The following is a 22,071-nucleotide window of genomic DNA, read 5'->3' on the forward strand; positions in this document are numbered from 1 at the left end:
ATGTAATGTAATATAATATAGAAATAATTTTTAAACAATATGTATTATATCTTATTTTTCCTAATAAATTAATGATTGAATGTTAAACACATAGGATATTAATGTTTTTATTTTTTAAATCTCAAAAGTCTAAAGCTCTAAAGTAAAGAGGAGGAGGAGGAGGGGCGGGTCCAGACAGCGCTGCGTCTCGCCGGATTTCATGTGTGTGCTGTTCACTTTCCACAGACATGAGGGGCTGAACATCTCTCATAATCCGGCATAAACAAACCTTTCTGTTCTTTTTGATCTGGCCATTTAACAGGTCCATCGACGCCACGTCTTTAAAAGCATAGAGACTTGTAGTCCCCTGAAAAGGAATATATTTAGAGCTGTTGTTGATTTACTAAAGATGTCTATACTGCCTTTCACGCCACCGATTGTAAAGAGACTTCTGGGCTGGAAGAAGGGCGAGCAGAACGGACAGGAGGAGAAATGGTGTGAGAAGGCAGTGAAGAGTCTGGTGAAGAAGTTGAAGAAGACAGGACAGCTGGAGGAGTTGGAGAAGGCCATCACCACCCAGAACATCAACACCAAATGCATCACTATACCGAGGTACACACTGTAGGCTGTGTTTAAAATATAGTGAGCTGCCTACCTAGATGGTAGGTATTCTGCCATTCTGAACGTTCCGAAAGTAAAAGGGGTCTCTATGTAGACAGCTCGCTTGTTCCCCCCCAGATACTGTACATCCATATACAACCAAGAACTGTGCGGCTAACGTTAACGCTGCTAACCAGCGAAAGCCAGCGGGTATTCTCCTTTTAACAGGCTTTTCTAACACTGCTTAAATTGTTAATGCGTTGAGTACTTCTGTCACCCGTTTATGACGTTTCATTTGTCAGTTAAACCATCTAATTTTAATCACACTGAAGTGAGCGCGCCGTTAGTTTGCTAGCTTGCTAAAGCCATTATTGCTTTGCATTGTTGCTTTTCAGTGTCATATCTCGTTTGACACAGTATCGAGAGAAGAAAAAATGTTTTTGGTTAATATATTACGTTTTCATATTTAGCCTACCAATTTCAGTTTGCTAGCATTCATACGAGCACTTGTTAGCTAAATATTCGTTACGTTTAACTGTGGGGTTCGTTTTGAAAGCTTATATGGATGACCATAAACTTCACCCATCTATATTCATAACAGACAGACAGTTTAAGCGGCTGCGATAAAGTTAAATGTTCAGGCTCGTACTAGTGAATAAAATGCCAAACACCTCTGTGTGCCAAGCTAAGCTGTTATATAACAGTCTGTGATATCTGGGCCAGACTGAGGCTTTTTTTTTTTACAAATATTATTTTTGAGAGTTGGACTGCGCATTCACTTACTGTTTACAGATCAAACCATAATTAATTAGCGGCAATGTTGAAGTAACGTTATTCAGAGAATGTTTAGCCAGTGGTGAGGTTAAAGACTATCAAAGCAAATAACTGCAACTATGTGATGCAATTTGATTCAGATTGTTATTTGGTGATTTTAATTAATGTTACTTGTTGTTTTGTGTCTTTTAGTGTTACTTTAAAGTACATCTTCCTCTGCCTTGATAGTGTTGTTAAATTTGTCAGTAAATCAGTGTACAGTGCTCTGTGCCCTAAAGTGGTGATGGAGGAGTGTAAATCTTGTTATATCATAACCACTGTGGTAGTTCTATCCAATTGTACTCAGGACATTTTGTCATGGGTAAAAGGATTTGGAGAATTAGTAATAGCCCTACAGATGAAAATGCAAATCCTTTGTGGCTGTTGAGAACAGCGATATGCACATTTTTACTTGATCATATGAAGTTTTATATGGAGAGTACATGTAATTTTTATTCAATAATTTATCCATTAATAGCAAGATAAAGTGGAAGAATCATATCGAGATTGCTAATTTTAAAAAAATGCTTCACATAGGTGGCTTTTAAAGCTGTCTATACTGTCTATACTATACTGGTAGCTTTTTTGGGTTAAAAATTATCCAAAATAATTTTTTGAGCAAATACATAACCAGCCAGTGTTCAAAACAATCTGCTTGCCTTAGCTCGATTCAAAACGGTAAGCTTGTAATAATGTTTTTAATTCCAGTGGCACTGGTGGATTTCCGCGGGAGATTCGAGCATGTCTTTGCGTCATTACGTCACATCTGTACACATAAAGAAGGAGTCTCGGCTAGTAGGCTATATTGCGTGTGAGGATGTTGGAGGTGAAGATTTATAGCCTTTTCTCACAGCACTTGATATAATTAAACTTATTAATTTGATGGCGGATCCAGAAAGGTTCATACGACAATCACCAGTGACAACTAGAGATTAACCCGTGGTAAAATGCAAAAGAGTTGCTACAGAAAAAAAGAGACTGCAACAAAGTATATTTTACACGGTTTGACGTGATATGATAAGCGATTGTTAGATTTAATCAGCGTGATTTACTGCAATATCAGAACCAGGACAAAAGTGGATGTTACTTACTTGTTCAGATGACATTTTCCGGTGAAAATTATTAAATTGGTCATACTTCCAAAAAGTATAATCTGTGATTGCGAATGCCAGTATCCACACCGGCGTGGCGACTGACAGCCGCACACTCTCCTCAAAACATTGGATTCATCCACGCAGTGTCGTGCCGAGACACAACCCACGTAAAGTTGATAATTCCGCGAATAACTGCAATAGCAGATTTCGAACAGAGATGGCGACAAAGATGAAAAACTGCGGACTGTAGCTATAATGTATCATTTACTTTCTTGAAAAAATTATTATCAAACATGTTTCTCTTATCACTCCCTCTGTATGCCATTGGTCAGACAAACAGATAGTCCCGCCCCAAACTCGTGCCATTGTTTGATTCAAAGTTGTTGTCTCCACTGGTCTCCACTGGTTAAAGATATAAAAGATTGGATGACGCGTAATTTTCTTTTATTAAATCCAGACAAGACAGAGGTAATACTTATCGGTTCTAAAAACCGTCCACAAAACCTTTCACAGCACGACTTTAACATATTAGGATGCCCTGTTACTTTATCCGCTACAGTAAAAGACCTGGGTGTTACATTAGACTGCAACCTGTCTTTTGAAAAGCATATTTCATATGTTACAAAAACAGCCTTTTTCCACCTTAGAAACATTGCTAAGCTACGTAATATGCTATCAGTTTCTGATGCAGAAAAGTTAGTTCATGCATTCATGACCTCGAGACTAGATTACTGTAATGCTTTATTAGCTGGTTGTCCTGCATCTTCAATAAATAAGCTACAGTTAGTCCAAAATGCAGCCGCTAGAGTTCTTACTAGATCAAGAAAATATGATCATATAACACCGATTCTATCATCACTTCATTGGTTACCTATAAAGTTCCGTATTAATTACAAGGTCTTGCTTTTGACCTATAAAGCTCTAAATGGTTTAGCTCCAGTCTATTTAACGGATCTTCTATCGCCCTATAATCCACCGCGCTCTTTAAGATCACTAAATTCGAGGCTTCTGGTCATTCCTAGGATATCCAGATCCACCAAAGGAGGGAGAGCATAAAACTCTGGAATAGCCTTCCTGATATTGTTCGTTGCTCTGACTCGCTCTCCCAGTTTAAAACTAGACTAAAGACGCATCTTTTTAGTCAGGCATTCATATAAAATTTTTATCTTACAGTTACTGTAAATTCGGCCTCTACTTCATAAACGCCAGAGGAGAACTGGCCCCGACTGAGCCTGGGTTCTCCCAAGGTTTTTTTTTTCTCCGCCGGGTCATCTGATGGAGTTTTAGGACACCATCAGGTCACTTGACGGAGTTTTTCGGTTCCTTGCCACTGTTGCCTTTGGCTTGCTCAGTTTGGGGATTTTCAAATTAAATGACCCATCATACCATTGACTAGCTCTACCAAGCTTGGATGTCTTTTTTTCCAGTAATAAACAAACACTCTTAGGTTGTTTTGATTGATACTGTGAAGCAGCTTTGATACAATCTGTATTGTGAAAAGCGCTATATAAATATATTTGACTTGACTTGACTTGACTGGTAGGTATTCTTTGATTAACATCGGTAAACAGCAGTGTTTTGGAAAATCAACCTACAAATGGCTTACTAATAGCTTTCTCTGTACATTAAGCTGGCATAGGGATTTATTTATACATAAAAATAATGTTTATCACAGGTTAGAGAACTAGACTTCCACATCCTCAGCCTCATTTATGTTACTAATAAATAGGGCTGCTTGATTAAGGAAAATTGATAATCACTGTTATTTTGATCAATTCTAAAAACATGGTTAAACATGATTACTTTATGTTATTTTAAATATAATTAATATACCATAATTAAATATAATTCAACTGAAATACAGATAAATAAATAGATAAATAATAATAAAAAAAATTATATATATATATATAATATAAAACATAGACACACACACATGCACACTCGCATATAATATTTAGGGAGGGACGTAAGTGCACCACTGCAATTTAAAGCGCAATACAATACAATACAATAAAATACAATAATTGTATTTTCTTGGTTATCTTGTTTTCATATTCATTAGAAGCCAAGCCAATTATTTTCAGTAATTTAAAATAAAATTTGACTAGTTGCCCAGTGCTACAAATTATGTCACAAAGACGAAAAGTCTTGCTAAGAACATTTTCAGTCCATAGAGGTCTGTGTAAACATTAATGGTTGAGAATCAGCTCAAGAAATCTCAGTGTGATTCCCTGGTGACTAACATGGAGTTAATAAATAGAGGTGATATCAGCACGTGGCATTTGATCCTGAGGTTACATACTTGAGCATGTAAGTGCATACCTTTAGCCTGACTTCTTCATACTCAGATTCTAGTCAGAATGTGAGTCTGATACTGCTGGGGCATGTTTCAACAGAACCAGTAAAGAAAATGCCTCTGCACTCAATTGGATAGACCTACAACCAATCAGAGCAACGGAGTAAATGACGCATGTTCTTCATTCATATTTCCGATCGAGAAATGCCTTGATCGCGGTTCTCTGTTCCTCCTTTAAAATGAATGCGCTGTCGATATCTTCTATAGCCTAACAGACGCGATGGCGGAATCTACAAATTATGTTTCATAAACAAAGTTTGGGAGGAGCAAGTTCAAATAATCAATCCAGTTAACTTGTCATTAAACAATACGATGTCTCTAACGTTACCCTATCAGCATGGGAGGAAGCATATTCACTCTGTCAACTCACCTAACACCCCTTGACAGTTTTTCAGCATCCCTCCACCACCCCGACTCCTCACTCTTGGCTTGTTCTTTCACAGCCAGGAATACGGAGGGAGTACTCTGGGTTTGGGCCGAATACCGAGCCCGGAGCCCTCTCCTCGGACAGCACGTCATATACGCATTTATTCTATCTGACTTATTTGTAAGTGTGAATTCAACCCAAACGCTCTTTGGTGACGTGGATGATTACGTAACTGTTGATCATCTGTCCATCATCGTATAAAGCCCGCCCTGGCAATTTGATTGGCCCGAACATTTCTGGATCGAGCATAATTACTCCTCAACGGATCAAGTCCAGACCGAACTTCCCGACCAAAAAATGTTGTGGGCGGGGTTCGGTCTGGCATCCAGGCTAGTATACCTTACCATCTGTGTCGATAAGAGCAGAGATTCGTATCTTATCTCATTTTCTAGCTGTTTTCCATATTTATAGATCACAGATTATGGCAGGTCAGCTGGAATTGCTTAATCGTTTCGTTGTGTGCCTTGGATCCCACTGGGATATGTTCTTGTTCACCTTTTTCTCATTTGGCTTCTGGTTTCCTCACGCATCCCTCCATTCCAGCTTGGCAAAGTTCAGGAATGATATCAGCACTGCCCCTTAAAGGCTTTGAGGCTTTTAGTTAATCTGTTTGATGTCTTCTAGTGTACTTAAAAACAGAACAAATATTGATTCTCAAATTCCAATATGTCAGTATTAGTATTATTATTTTTCATTGCACACATTTTTGTCCGATCAAATTAGGGTTTATTCTAGCTTCATGCATTTTTATTAACACTTGAATGTGGGTAAGATTCATCAAAAAAACAACATTTTGAATAAAAAAATCTAGTTTTTTTTTCAAAGACTACTGTATGTCCGGATCGAATTCAGAACGATGATCAAAACATAGATTGAGTAGATCAAATCCATTAACAACCCCAAAGCTTCACATTCCTGTACCTCTTCATGGGTCGACATTTCATTCAGCAACGTTAGGCAGTTTTGATGCTGTTTAATATTTGATAATGTATTACATGTACTTGTTTCTGCTGCGTCTTTTTTGATCTTGAGATTTTGTATTCTTTCAGAAGATGCGTAATATTGCCGTTGAAAGTGAACTCCCGTCTCTTTTGGGATCTTTTATGTAAACTCTTGTTGTAATTTTTTTATACAACAACAATTTTTTAAACAAATATTAGCCACAACATTTGAAATTAAACAATGCCAAAATAAAGTGAACAATGCCCCCCAAAAAAGTGCAGATGTTTTCATTCAAGTCAGTGAACCTCAATTACGACAAAAGTCTTGAGACCCCAGAACTTGAAAACGTACAGGTCTTGCAAGTCACCTGTGCAAAAAATGACCTGCATTTGGCTAGTGGCAGGTGTTACTTTCACTGTGATAGATTCAGAAATGTATTCAATTTCATTATTGTTGTACCACTCTTGAACTTTAGGACTTGACATGTATTATTTGCGATCTACTCTGGTAATTGTCACTTATGCAGCATGTGTATTTTCAGTGTCTTGAGCTACTTTCAAAAAAGTGTGTCTGGAGGATTGTGAAGTTGAGTGCAGTGCCTGACATGAGCGCCCGTGTTGTTAAATTTTGGCACTCTACAGTTTGACCACATACATCCTGCCCCTTTTAAAGGAGCGTTTACACAGGAAATTAGTGTGTATGCTTCTCTGTTGCATCTCTTCTCTTGTTTTCACTCCTCTGTCAAGCAAACCTCCAAACTACTTTGTCATCTCTCATGGTATTTTTTTTTTTTGACATCTCCTGTAAATAGTAAGCAAATACCCACAATACACCATTCAAAACATTCACCTGGATGTCTCACACTCAAACTCAGACAGACTTTCTCTGTACTTTAAACACAGCTGAGAGTGTGTTTATTTAACACACTATGTGGCATGGTTATTCAGAGATCAAGAATGCAGTGTAAGGTCTGTGGAGGGCGTGGGTTGTTCTGGATTGTGGTTGCGTGTAAAAGGTTGGCGTTAGGCTGGTTTTAATATACTCAATGGAGACATGCAATCTGTGAGGTCCTGATGCTCCCTAGTCCCTACACATTAGTGGCCAGCTGGGTGGCAAAGGGAGACTGCACATGTGTGCAACAGAACAAGAGCAGGAAATCATCACCTGCTCACAGGCTTCTCTGAGGTTACGCTACTTCCTGCTCCACTTACTTCCTGCTCCACTCGCTTATTCAAATAGAGCACAGATATTCTGAGAGCCACTACCCTAAGTGAGATATGCTAACTGCTGAAAATGTCTTTTAATATATAGGGCTGTCTGAGTTGGTCTATAGTATGTAGGTCATGAGTTTCTGAAACATCCATGTAATAAAATGTTCAAACAAACAAACTCACTGGATCATCCCATCCCACCCACCCACCCATCCATCCATCCATCCATCCATCCATCATCCATCCACCCATCCATCCATCCATCCATCATCCATCCATCCATCCACCCATCCATCCATCCATCCATCCATCCATCCACCCATCCATCCATCCATCCATCCATCCATCCACCCATCCACCCATCCATCCACCCACCCACCCATCCATCCATCCATCCATCCATCCATCCATCCATCCACCCACCCACCCACCCATCCATCCATCCACCCACCCACCCACCCACCCATCCATCCACCCACCCACCCACCCACCCATCCATCCATCCATCCATCCACCCACCCACCCACCCATCCATCCATCCACCCACCCACCCACCCACCCATCCATCCACCCACCCACCCACCCACCCATCCATCCATCCATCCATCCACCCACCCACCCACCCACCCACCCACCCACCCATCCATCCATCCATCCATCCATCCATCCATCCATCCATCCATCCATCCATCCATCCATCCATCCATCCATCCATCCATCCATCCATCCATCCATCCATCCATCCATCCACCCACCCACCCACCCACCCACCCACCCACCCACCCACCCATCCATCCATCCATCCATCCATCCATCCATCCATCCATCCATCCATCCATCCATCCATCCATCCATCCATCCATCCATCCATCCATCCATCCATCCATCCATCCATCCATCCATCCATCCATCCATCCATCCATCCATCCATCCATCCATCCATCCATCCATCCATCCATCCATCCATCCATCCATCCATCCATCCATCCATCCATCCATCCATCCATCCATCCATCCATCCATCCATCCATCCATCCATCCATCCATCCATCCATCCATCCATCCATCCATCCATCCATCCATCCATCCATCCATCCATCTCGTTCTATCTGTTAGTAATATTTGTATTATAAGTTTTGATTTTTCTCATTTTCATGGCACAAATGATATGGACAAACTTTGAAGTTTTATACTAAGTAGGGATGCACTGAAATACATTTTTTAAATATATGTTTTTTTTTTTCCCTGGCCGTATTTCCCTTTCCCAAAATGCCGTTTTTGGCCGATAATTTTCGGCGCATCTCTAATACTATGGGATAGGAAATTGCTAAACCTAAGTGTGACCTAACAACAACAATGCAATTGTGTAGTGTAATTTCAGATCTTTCACTTTCAGATAATTTAGCACAATGACAGTTATGAAACACTTTCCGTAAATGGAGTAGTCAACACAACAGCATAAAAATTCAGTGGCAAAACTGGTTAGAATTGAGGTCAGGTTAGGGGCAATGATGATGACTAATGGATTTAGTGTGACTCCACAGATGTGAATTTGTGTGAGGTAGGCCTATGTGGGAGAGTAGACAACAAACACTGCTGCTCGAAGAGGAAGCTCTGAGGTTACTGGTGAGCCACACACTCCCCGTCTTCCCTCCTCAACTCTCTCCGGTTCCCTTTTTTTATTTGAAAACACCCGATTTATTTACCATGTTGATATCTGGTTTTAGTCATGTTGTTGTCGTGTATGACTCCAGTGTTGATTTTAGAGAGGCAGTGTGTGTACTGGAGGGGGTGGCACGGAAAGACGGCTGCTCTTGGCTTTGACAGAAGGGTGAATGAGTTCTGCTGTGTGTGACTTTCAGGTCAGTCTGGAGGTCAGTTTGACTTGAACAGAAGGAATGGAAATTGTGTGTCTGTTTTCAGCTGAGCTGTGGTGGCGACTGTGGGAGACTCTCCAGGACTTTGCTTTGTCTCCATTGACTGAGTCAGACAACATGATAATCTGTCTTTTCTTTGTCAGGTTGCTAACTCACAGAGGGTCTGGTCAACAGCTTGTTGTGCCCTGTCTGATGTTGCATTCAAGGCATATGCAGTTGTCTGACTTGTTTCTTTAAATGTGTGATTGGTGTAGATGTTTAAAGAGCAGTATTAAAGGAATAGTTCACTCAAAACAGGCATGTTGTTATTTTTCCTGCGATACATAAAAAGATCATTTTTGAAAAATAATCAGGCAGCTTTATAGTGACAGTCAGGATCCAAATATCCTTATTTAAAATCTTCCCTTCTCTAGTTCTCGACTCCAATATGGTTTAATGATGTAATTGGCATCCAACCTGATGCAATCCATTGAAAGGCTCCATATTTTAAAGCTACAGTTGAGGGCAAGATTTGCAGTGACTTAAATTTTACACAAAAACAGCCTATTTCTTCTGAGGACTTGTGATGGTCGTGCATAGTATTTGTTGTAATTCATAGAGCTTGAAAAATGTGGTCACCTATGAGCTTTTGTTTTATGGAAAACAAATTCTAATTCTCCTTTTGTGCTCCATGGACAAAAAAAAATACAGCATTCCATTTTGGAATGACATAAGAGTGACTAAATAATGAAAGCATTTTACATTTTTGGCTAAACATTTTAATTGGCTGACCAATTAATTCCACAATATTGTAATTTAGGAATTTTAAGCTGAATTTTACTTTTTCAGAATTCATATGTCTTAAATACATTGTTTTACATTTTGTTCTATAAGCAAAAATAACAAACTGATGTAAATAATTCAGGGAATTCTGTGTCAGTGTCAGTCATCAGTCAGCTTGTTCTCTATTTATAGGCTTCCACCATTATAAAACTCATAGTCAAGTTTTAAGTGCTATTGGGTTAAAGCTAAATTCACAAACATATTACGTAAAAAGATGATAGACAGCAGCACATAAAATTCTGGGTTGATATTTTTCCTCTGTCTGGCAAATACAGACATTTCTAGTGCAGAATGCTGGCATTCATACTGCTGGTGCATAGCTGAATGAATAGGTAAACATTACTTTGGAAAAGTGCGCCGGCACTCGTCTCAGTGTCTGCTCTGCCACGCTGTCTTTCCCCTCCTTCTGAATTCAAGCTAGATACTGCTCTATATTCACTCGCTCGCTTTCTCTGTTCATCTAATGTCAGTCCTCTGAGCTTTTTAAAGAATTTGGATAATCCCGATATAGGGTGAAAATGCATTATTGTGATGAAATTCATTAGCAATGGCTGCCATGGTGTATAGACCACAATAGCATGAGGATGATTCATGCTTTTTCTGCAGCTTTCTCTTTTCACAGCCGGTGACCTCTCCCCTCTGTATGAAAATAAGGCCTGATTCACTTTCCACTAAAAGGGTCTTGTCACGAACTGCTCCGAGACGAAGGTTGAGGATCCAAATGCAGTGTTTATTGAACAGGGTAATCCAAAGACGTAATCCAAAGTACAGGCAAGGTCAAACACAGGCAGGCAGTCCATACAAACAAACACAACAAGGCAGGGAACACGGGCAAAAGAGTAATCCACGGAACAGGCAAGAAATCCAAAACCAAGAGACATGAAACCAAGGAGAATGCTCGGAATTGCAGTGTAACACTAAACAAGACTTTGCAGATAATGAATGAGAAAACCAGCCTTATATGGGGTGAGCTAAACAAGATAATGAGACACAGGTGAATGTGATAATGGGTGAAGAGTCCGGGCAGTGAGTTATGGGAGATGTAGTTTGTGAGGGAATGACAATAGTCTGATGTGGAGTGCCCTCTGGTGGCTCTCAAGGGCACTCCAGCTGGTGACCTACAGGTCTCTTGCACCATTTGAATATCCTGACTTCTGCGAAAAATGAATGACTCGTTGCAAGGCTATTAAAAGACTCTCAGGGCAAGATTTATAGGGCTTTCACTTTAATAACGTTGTACATTGTGCAATCAGGCACATTATGTTTTAGAAACAGTGAGGTTATAACATTTTAACTGAATTGTTTTCTGCAGTTATATACTAGGGGTTGATCGGTGACGCAGTTGATCCCACGAATCTGGCCCCACGGTTCGGCACAAATGTGATTCGCGGATTAATTGCAAAGTTTAAATTAAATGTATAATTTGCACGTGTTTTGTCTGACCAATTTACACATTCAGGCGACTTTAAACCATTCAAGCGCAAGAAGAGGCGAAAGAGAACGTGCGCTGTTATCCGCACACTCTCAAAGTGCGCTCACAGTCACACAGAGAGGTGCGTTTTAGATGCGCGAAAACTGTGAATTGATTCCTCTTTCGGGTCTCCTTGCTTCGGTGGCCGAGAGAGCTCAACACGCTGCAACTGAAGAAAACACTTGCAAATAAAGAAAACCTCTTCATCAGTTTGACAACACATGTGCTGCAAATACTCACGACGCACCCAGAAACGGGCTACAAATATTCACACAACACACCCAAATACAGAAACGCACTGCAAATAATCGCAACGCATACACGATCAGGATGTTAAGGCAACCAAAAAACGTAGCTTTCAGGTCATCGACCACACCACTGACGAGTAGACATTGAAAAATAAGCGGTCCCAGCCAGGCCAGCCAGGTTCGTCACTTGTTGGGGTCCCCTTGAAACATTTTTGTTGCAGTCTGAGCGTTTCTGTATTTCGTTGCTTTGTGAACTTTTGTAGCACGTGTTGTCAAACTGATGAATATGTTTTCTTAATTTGCTGGGGTTTTTTCTCTGTGCATTGTTTTCTTCAGTTGCAGCACGTTGAGCTCTCTCGTCACCGTACCTTGCACTTAAATGGACACAAACAAAATTGTCAAAATCTCAGCAAGTGTTCTAGTAAATGCAGTCGGATGTGAACGTAAACAGCTGAGAAAGAAAACGGATGTGTATCATAATATTGGATGTGTATATTAGTTCTTAAAGTGACAGCAGCCTATAAATACCTGTTGTTACTTTTAATCAAACAACAAAAGATTTAGGCTAACAAAGATTAATCTATTTTTAATTTATACAGTGAACACTAAGTTATTTTACATTTATTGCATTTCTGTAGCAGAATACTACTGTTAGACTTTACTCTGTGTAACTTTGTTATATTGTATTTATCTATGCTTGTAATTAGTGTGTTATTTTAATTGGTTTGTGCATAAAAGATGTCAGTCAAAACCAACACGTTGAATGATGTTCACTAACTTGGATTGGCGTTTATGCTCTTTAGCATGCAGTGTGAAATATTTCACTTAGTTCCCTGATCATTCCAATTAAATTTCATCAAGTAAAGAAAAAATGTATAGGCTACTCGCGTGCGCTATGTATTACATACGTTATCGTCTCGGACAGACAGCATGCTGAAGCCGCTCAGACCACCGTTTTCTCCCTCTTCACGGAAAGCGATGACGTGGTCAAAACATCTGGTAGTGTGGGTTTTTCAGGAAATGCTTGTACTCCCTGCACCTCATGCTTCTCGTACAGTAAATATACCGCGTATTGTGCACGTTATTTTTTGACAGACATCGATGCTGTGATATTTAAATTATGTGGATTTGAAAACAGATGGATCATAAGGTAATACTTATTTATTTCTTAGCCGGCAAGTATTCAGTGAAGTGATTGATAGCCATGAGAGTCTGTGTTATGTCAATGTTTTTAGTTCTAGTATTCCAACCGACAGCCAGACAAAGTTTTTGACGGACATGATAACGTGCATTAGGGGTGAGAAGATATGTTCATTATAACACGGGTAATTATAAAATGTGCTGGAGACTTTCAAATGCTTTTTGCATAGTTCATTTTACTTATTTTACGGAATGAGGTTAATTTTGTGGCTTAAATAAATTCCATGTTGCTCCGAGACTGACATGTTTGGCTCGTCAAAAATGTTACATTCAGCTGTTTCAAATTCATTGACCTTTGAAAATCAAGTTAATTTTATACCAGGAAAGGTCTGGTTTTTATGTTTTTATTGCCTCTTAACAAATATATTTTATTTAAACCCTTAAAAATCCAGAGCCTGTTATAAATAATAGTGAAAAATCACTTTTAAAACTGTTGTTCCATTATTACCCCTTAGCAGATTTTGACTCATTTCTAAGTATTCCCTTTTAACTAGAGTACTATTTATTACAACAAAACTCTGTTCAGAATATTTATTTTTAAATACACATTATCATAAACCGTTAATAATTACACTGATTTAGATCTCATGGGCCGCAAGTAAAACATAATGCTTGCACAGGTCTTAGTTTGAATTGGACATTAATAAATGACTCACTGAAAAACTTCAATTTAGTAATTCAGTGAGCAAGTGACTCATTAAATAAATTCAAACCAGTAATATGTGTCTTTATGTCCAATAATAATAAAAAAAAACAGCTCATAAGAGTCATTGTTTTTTTAGTCATGCTGTACGTTTAGTGTTCTGTCAGAATTAAGAAGGTAGAATGATTATTGTGTTAACTTTCATGAGACTGTTTTAAAAAAAAAAATTATTGTCTCCTGAACTGTATGTGCAGGTCTCTGGATGGCCGTCTACAGGTATCTCACAGAAAAGGCCTTCCCCATGTGATCTACTGCCGGCTGTGGCGTTGGCCTGACCTGCAGTCCCACCATGAACTGCGTGCCGTAGACTTGTGTGAGTTTGCTTTCCACATGAAGAAGGACGAGGTGTGTGTGAACCCTTACCACTACCAACGTGTGGAGACACCAGGTAAGTCCCGAAGGTGTTTCAGTCATTCAATGACTGTTCACTTTCATAATCAGTTTTTCATATTATGAAACTAATTTGAGTTATTTATTGGGATTAATTCATTTTTTTCTTCTCGTTTTTCTCTCTGTGTGTGTATGTGTGTGTGTGCAGTTTTGCCTCCGGTCCTGGTTCCTCGGCATGCTGATATCCCCACAGACTTCCCTCCGCTGGATGATTACTCCATCCCTGAGAACACCATATTCCCAGCGGGCATTGAGCCTCCGAGCAACTATATACCGGGTGACAAACATGTTTTCTGTTTTCTCTCTAAAAATCACACATTAACTTTCACCCAGACATGCCCTCAGGACTACACAACAGGCATTACTCACTCTAACACACACACACACGCACACTGGCTCATAGCCACATCTGTTTGAGTTGATTTTGTCGTGTCTCAGTTCGTTTGAGCTGTTTTGTCAAAATCAAAGCATTTAGTCTGGCGTCTTAATGAAGTTGGTAAAAGAGAATAAGACAAGGAGAGATCAAAGTTCTGATCTCATGACTGGTAACATCATATTGATGCTCAAGACTATTGGTGTTAAGTGTTTCACATGACTTGAGGAAAACAAATAAAAAATTCCAGGCAGACCTTCTCACTATTGGACACATTTTCATTGTGGCATTTGAGTAAAGTTCCTGATAAAGCCAAGCTCATGCTACAAAGAGAGCTTTCACCCTTTCATATTTTAATTCTGCAACTAGTATTGTTGGATCCACACGATTTTGGCTTTGATACGGTTTCAGCCTCTGGTACCATGACCATCGACAATGTCGATTGATAATTAAAGGGATAGTTCACCCAAAAATGACATTTCTGTCATTAATTACATTTCTTACAATTAATTACCCTCGTGTCGTTCCAAACCTGTAAGCCCTTCGCTCATCTTCAGATCACAAATGAAGATATTTTTGATGAAATCCGAGAGATATCTTCATTTGTGTTCCGAAGATGAACAAAGGTCTCACGGGTTTGGAACGACATGAGGGTGAATCTTTAAATATGTGCTCTGCAGGGAGACCAAATTATGTCTTGTTTTGTACATTTGGTGTATTTGTGGTGCTTAATAACACTATGTGTCTGATTTATGCTTCAGAGACCCCTCCTCCAGGCTACCTAAGTGAGGATGGGGAAACCAGTGACCACCAAATGAACCACAGCATGGACACAGGTTAGAGCCCTGGGATCACAAACAAGCAGTTACTATTAGATACCAGAGCTGAATATATTTGTTTATTAATTTTCTAATTCTATTTTTCAGGTTCCCCAAATCTTTCACCCAACCCTGTCTCTCCTGCAAACAGCAACCTAGGTAAGATTCCAGATTGTAAGAGTGATCTAGATTACCAAACGTTTGTACATCTACTCCTTCTTTACTATTATTCTAACATGTGGAAAATAGTAATAGTAAAGTTGTCAAATTAATAAAATAACACAATGTAGTTTAGGAATTATACTTGAAACTTGAAACAAATCTTGTAGAAGCCATCTTATCCACCTTTGTCCTGCGCCCCATGATGCTTTTTTATAATTTGAAATTGTAGTCTTTTTGAGTGGAACTCCCCCAAACGGATGTGCCACGCATAATCTAAAACGCACCGTTTGTTGCAAAAGGCGGCAACTTTGGCTTTTACTTTCGGCACCCTTTCCCTTGGATGTGTAGTTGGTTTGTTCTATGAAAACAATCATCTCCTTCAAAAGTGTTGTTGTGATGGGAACCCCGGAGAGTCATTTCTGTAAGTACTCCCCACCCCACTGTGAGTCGGAGTTTAATCTGGCTAGATTATCTCTGACATATTATCTCCATAACGTTGGTCTGCCTGCCTGGTCCTGTGTGAGGTGATTAGTGAGAACGGAAGTCTGCTTCAGTAAGCCCATGAGAAAACACTAGGGCGAGTCACAGCCGGTAAAACAGATGAGTAATGTCTCCAGCATCCTGTACTATCTCCATTAAGCATGTCTACAATTGTTAACAATAGCAAGGCATGAAAAAAAGAGAGAATGTTTTGGTATTTTTTATATTATTTATACCCATTAGCTGTTTGGATCATTTGGCCATATAAATTGGATTTGTGCATATATTTTCAAAATCAACTAGTTGAGGTGGTTCTCTGAACAACTAGTCATATTAAGAAGTGTGATGTAATGGTGCTGGCATAGGGTCATGTTCTCAAGCACCAGTCAGATACATTTCTGAAGGATTTATACTACCTTTCAAAAGTTTACACACTATATGATTTCTTAAAGATTTTGAAAGAAGCCTGATGCTCTCTAAAGCTGCATTTATTTAATAAAAAATTCAGTAAGAACAGTAATATGGCTAAATATTATCAAATTGAAAATAACAGTTTTCTAGTGTTTTAGTACACTTTAAAATGTATGCTAATTTATTCCTGTGATGTCAAAGCTGAATTTTCAGCAGTCTTCAGTGTCACACGATCCTTCAAAATGTGTTGATTTGCTGCTCAAGAAATATTTATTATTATTATTATTATACTATTTTTGTTATTGAAACCATAATACATTTTTTCCCCATGATATACTTTTTTAGAATTATTTGATGAATAGAAGGTTCAAAAGACCAGCATCTATTTGGAATAGAAATCTTTTGAAATATTATAAATGTCTTTTATACTGTCACGTTTAATTAATTTAATGTTTCCTTGATGAATAAAAGTATATATTTTTAAAAACTTTATAAATCCTATGCATATAGATGTGTATATATACAGTAAACAGGATAAATAGCTAGTTATTTAAATGATTAAATAATCTAAATAACACTTATTTTGCTATTTCAAACATTTCTCACAAAACATATATTTAACTATAAATATTGAATTTAGATATATTTACAAAGCTAACAGTCAACCCATCCCTGAATGGAGTCTTGTGTATAATAGTTAGGGAACCCTGTGTCCCAGGCTTTGCCTCTCAGTTGTGCAAAAGGAAACCTCATATAAAAGAAGCCTTTGTTTCTGTCCTCTCAGTCAGCCCAGGATAACGTAATAATAATAATATCCTGTCGCTGGGTTGTTCTACCTCTGCAGTGAGACACCAGGAGGCCCTGTAATAAAAATAACAAATAACCAATTCCACATGAGGAGCCTGCTGTTTTCAAAGGGCCACATTCTGTCAACAGTGTGATCACTACACACGGATTTTACACCAGAACCCAAAGTCCAGTGCCTTTCCTGTTGTTTCACACTTTGTTCTGCACTTGTTTTGTTTCTCTGATCCTCTCTCATGCCCATATATGTGTGTCTTTTAGATCTACAGCCGGTAACATATTGTGAATCCGCATTTTGGTGCTCGATTTCCTACTACGAGCTGAATCAGCGTGTGGGCGAGACTTTCCACGCCTCGCAACCGTCTCTGACCGTGGATGGCTTCACGGACCCGTCTAACGCTGAGCGCTTCTGCCTGGGCCTGCTGTCCAACGTCAACCGCAACGCAGCCGTGGAGCTGACGCGCAGACACATTGGTACATTCAGCTCTTAACTTAAGAAAAATACTGGAATTAGAGATTCTGAAATGAACCGAATCTGTTTTGGCTCTTAAACTTCATAACCTTTCCCCAGGCCGAGGCGTGCGTTTGTATTACATCGGCGGTGAGGTGTTTGCTGAGTGTCTGAGCGACAGTGCTATTTTCGTCCAGAGTCCCAACTGTAACCAGCGGTATGGCTGGCACCCCGCCACAGTGTGTAAGATTCCTCCAGGTGAGTCAGTCCGTCTGTGCGCTGTGATTGGATGAATGTGCAGCTGTGTATATATACATCCTATGAGTCACTCAGGCATGTCCTAGTTTCAGACTTCCTCATTATGTTCCATAGAAGCACTCAAGCATACATACTTGTGTGATTTTTTTTTTTTGCTTCCTCTCAGGCTGTAATCTGAAGATCTTCAATAATCAGGAATTTGCAGCTCTATTGGCCCAATCAGTGAATCAGGGATTCGAGGCCGTGTACCAGCTAACCCGCATGTGCACCATTCGCATGAGTTTTGTCAAAGGCTGGGGGGCAGAATACAGGTACACACACATATATATTTATATAATTAAATATATACTCTACCGTTCAAAAGTTTGGAGTCAATACGTTTTTTATAGAAATTAAAGCTTTTATTCTGTTTTATTGTTATTTTATTATTAAATTCATCAAAATGACAGTGAAGATATTTTAAATATTACCTAACCCTAATTACAAAAGATTTCTACTTCAAATAAATGCATATTTTGAACTCTCTATTCATCCAAAATTACTGAAAGAAATGATATCATGGTTTCCACAAAAATATCAAGCAGCACATGTTTCAACATTTATAATAAGAAGAAATGTTTCTTGAGCAAGAAATCAAAATATTAGAATGATTTCTGATGGATCATGTGACACTGAAGACTGGAGTAATGATGCTGAAAATTGAGCTTTGCTGTCACAGGAATAAATGATATTTGAAAAGTATTTTCCTATGTTTTTAATATTATTTTATATTTGGTTTATGTATGTGTGTATGAATTAACCCCTTAACTGTCACCTGCCCGTATACGGGCAACCTAAATTTACTTCACTATATTACTATTAAATCCTAATCTAGTCATGACAAACTATATATCGTTGGAAAGGTCTAAGACTCCTAAATAGATATTTTAGCGCTGTTTTTTTCTTACAAATTATGAATGAACAGTAATATATGAATTTATGACAAGAGTGCGCCTCAAAAAAAATCGACGTCATTACAGGAGTTTCTGACCTTTGTCACAAAAAGTCGACGCGCACACTTTTAATAATTGGAACTTTGGTTTTTAGTGCTTAAAGTTCATAATAAAACATAATCTAGTATTTGTCAATAAAAAAAAGATAAAATTATATTTTAAAAAGTAAAGTAAGAAGTCCTCTAAAAAGTATAATATATATATATATATAATTTTTTTATTATTATTATATCACATATTTTAGTAGTTATCATAAATTAGGTATCATTTGAAAGCTTACGAACTCAGAATTCATCCTGTGAAAACCGTTTTGAAATTGGACGTTGCGTTACCATAGAAACGGTATTTTTTATTAGGCCCCTCCCCTTTTGGGCATCATAATTTATTATCAAAACCTTTTCTAATCTTGACAAAACACATATTGTCAGAAAGGTCTGAGTCTCAAGGTTCCATATTTAGTGACAGAAGTGATATTTGGATAGAAATTTATTAATTTGTTATGGCAGAATGCATACAATTAAATTCAATGGAATTCAATGGCACCCGGTGGCTATTTTTGGTATAACGCCTAAACAAAATCTCATGGGAACTTCAATTTTTGTGATATCAACTTTAAATTTGGAACACAACTTAGATATATAGCTTTCATTTTATAGTAAAAAATATTTTGTAAAATATTTATTTTATATTAAAAAAAATATATATTAATAAAGTATATTTGATTTACTGTAAATTATAACTTCCATAACTTTTTCATACTTTAATTTTTCGAAGTGCTTTCACTTTAGTAATAATCTGCTGATTGTTTTCTTTAAAACAAGACCAAACTTAGGTCTATATTCCAAAGCGTTCTTGAATTACAACCATTTAAGTTTGTATAGTGCATTTTAATGTAAATTATCAAAAGGGGTGACAGGTAAAGGGTTAAAATGTAATTTGCTTATGCAAATGCAGAACCGGCTTAGAGATTTTCTGAATCTGTTGTTCATATCTGCATCACTTTCAAAATTACTCTGTACACGTAAATGCTGAATAAAAACACACACAAATGGAATTTAATCACTTATTTCTGTGACAGTAGCGCACAAAAAGCTAATGGTTGCCCTTGGTTATGTAAAACAGCTATTCTGAGCTGCTCTGTAGTGTGTTAAAAATGCTTGGCAGGCATGGAAGCACATTACTGACCCAGATTCTCCTTCCTGCAGGAGGCAGACAGTGACCAGCACCCCCTGCTGGATAGAGCTGCATCTCAACGGCCCCCTGCAATGGCTGGACAAGGTGCTCACTCAGATGGGCTCTCCAAACCTCCGCTGCTCTAGCGTGTCATAGGACGAACCCTCAGCCCATAACCATTTAATGACATCCAGGACCCACCCTCTATTGCTGCTTAATGCCAAGCAAACAAACAGAGCAAAATCAAGGACGGGGGAGAAAACACCTGCTGGACTCCTCAGTTTCACTTTATCAATTACAGATCCCAGTGTTTTGCTCTGGGCAAAAATTGACACGAACAGTTGAAGCACTTTGAACTATGACACTCATGGAACATGGCTGATATTTCCTCAGTGTGATGAGTTTAATATGAGGCATTTTCCTCATTGTGAATTTAAATGTGATAGTGAAATTATGATTCTGTCATTTTTTGTTTTTTTTCAAGAAGTGTATCACGCATTTAATTTGATCTTAAGGTATTAGAATCATGGGCTCATAATATGATTGCTCAAAATCATAAATGTCCTCATGTCCTGTGGTAGACGTTTCTGGCGACTTAGTGCAGAACCAGACAAGCCTTCAGAGAAGAGTGTTTTGTTTGCACCACCTTCAGTGAAGGGGTCGTGTGTGAACTGTTACAGTATGTCTTTGTCTAGTTGTTCTCAAGTAAATTGCACTGCACTGGACAGGTCAAAACAATGTGATTGCGATTGATGTCTGTCTCAAATGCACGGTCGACCAGGTTATACTTCTGACAGGACCTGAGTGTGTCAAAATTATAAAAAGTTACTTTGCCTTGATTATGAATAGCACTTATTTTTACAACCCAATGACGCCGTGAACAAGAAAATAGCATTGGAAATTTGTCGACGACAAATGCTAATAGTGCCATATTTCTTGAACTTGGTTACCATTTGAATTTTGCTCAGCAAAGACATTTTTGTAAAAGTATTTTTGCATAATAACTGAATGAAGATCGCGAAAGTATATTTTTACTGCTGCCCTAGAGTATTGTAATTAAGATTGTGTAGTAAAGTATTTATCACCCAGATCTGCAGGTCATCACTGTCATATTATACATGGATTTGAAGAAAAATGGACACCCTTAAGGTCACATTTGTGCTAAAATTCGGGGGTAAAAATGTTAGCAAGATTTCAATGGTATGGAAGGATTGGGATAAAAATGTCTGACAAATGCATAAATGTAAATGTATGAATCCATGTGACCAACTAGAACCTGTAGGGAAATCTTTTGCAAATTCACAATCGTGTGGATTTCATATCAAAATGACTGGATTTTGCAGTGGTAAATGTGACCACACCATTATTCATCACATTTCTCTTTCAAACATTCACTTGATTTCATTGTCCTTTCATCGATTCTCTTTCTGTGTATGATTGGTGCATGAAAGAGATGTGTTAGACTCAGGACTGTCAATCCATTAAACTGATTTTTGAGCTCATGAAGTCATCTAACAAACAACAGCATTTCATATCTCTACATACTACACTATTTTACAGTGATTTTTGAGAGGGTAAAAAAATGGCCATTGTATTTAGAAAAAAAATGGAGGGCAAGTACTGCTGGCAGCTCTTGGAAAGCTTGTATTTTTACATAAAGATTGATTTCACAAGAGAATAGTGTAAATGGCTAGATTTTTATGTGTACACTTTGCTTTTCAGGTTGTTTAATCCCTGAATTTGTTAGTATTGACATTTAACATCCAACTCAATGCATGGTCAGAAATCAGCAGTCCGTAAGCGTTTCTCATTTTATTCTAGTTTCTCAAGGAATAAGCACTGAATCATTGCTCATGAAAATCCTGACAATCGTTGCTTGATTTTGAAAATCAAATTGATATTTCATGGAACAACTGATGCTTGTGTTCAATTCCCCTAAGCTGTGTCTTTTGCTCTGAATCTTGCCGGCTCTTCATCTCTGACTAACAGGGCCAAAGCACACAATGGACTGGT

At 38.4% G+C, this 22,071-nt stretch overlaps 1 protein-coding gene across 1 annotated transcript; it reads left to right on the forward strand.

Moving 5' to 3' along the window:
- Positions 1-261: 261 nt before the first annotated feature.
- Positions 262-20,313, forward strand: smad3b (SMAD family member 3b). The gene is made up of 9 exons (XM_056254426.1): positions 262-591; positions 13,941-14,134; positions 14,285-14,413; positions 15,271-15,345; positions 15,436-15,486; positions 17,446-17,658; positions 17,756-17,893; positions 18,060-18,204; positions 20,091-20,313. The coding sequence occupies exons 1-9, from the start codon at positions 389-391 to the stop codon at positions 20,212-20,214; spliced, it is 1,272 nt and encodes a 423-aa protein (XP_056110401.1). The 5' UTR covers positions 262-388; the 3' UTR covers positions 20,215-20,313.
- The last annotated feature ends 1,758 nt before the right edge of the window (positions 20,314-22,071 follow it).

The sequence above is a fragment of the Rhinichthys klamathensis genome, unplaced genomic scaffold (assembly GCF_029890125.1).
Source record: "Rhinichthys klamathensis goyatoka isolate OS25496 unplaced genomic scaffold, OSU_Roscu_1.1 h1tg000005l_1, whole genome shotgun sequence".
Classification (NCBI taxonomy): Eukaryota; Metazoa; Chordata; class Actinopteri; order Cypriniformes; family Leuciscidae; genus Rhinichthys; species Rhinichthys klamathensis.

Bases quoted from the DNA above. Each gene is read 5' to 3' on its own strand.
- smad3b (XM_056254426.1), top strand. From the start codon at position 389: ATGTCTATACTGCCTTTCACGCCACCGATTGTAAAGAGACTTCTGGGC. The intron at 14,135-14,284 runs GTAAGTCCCGAA...GTGTGTGTGCAG, and splicing joins CCAACGTGTGGAGACACCAG to TTTTGCCTCCGGTCCTGGTT. The intron at 14,414-15,270 runs GTGACAAACATG...TTTATGCTTCAG, and splicing joins TCCGAGCAACTATATACCGG to AGACCCCTCCTCCAGGCTAC.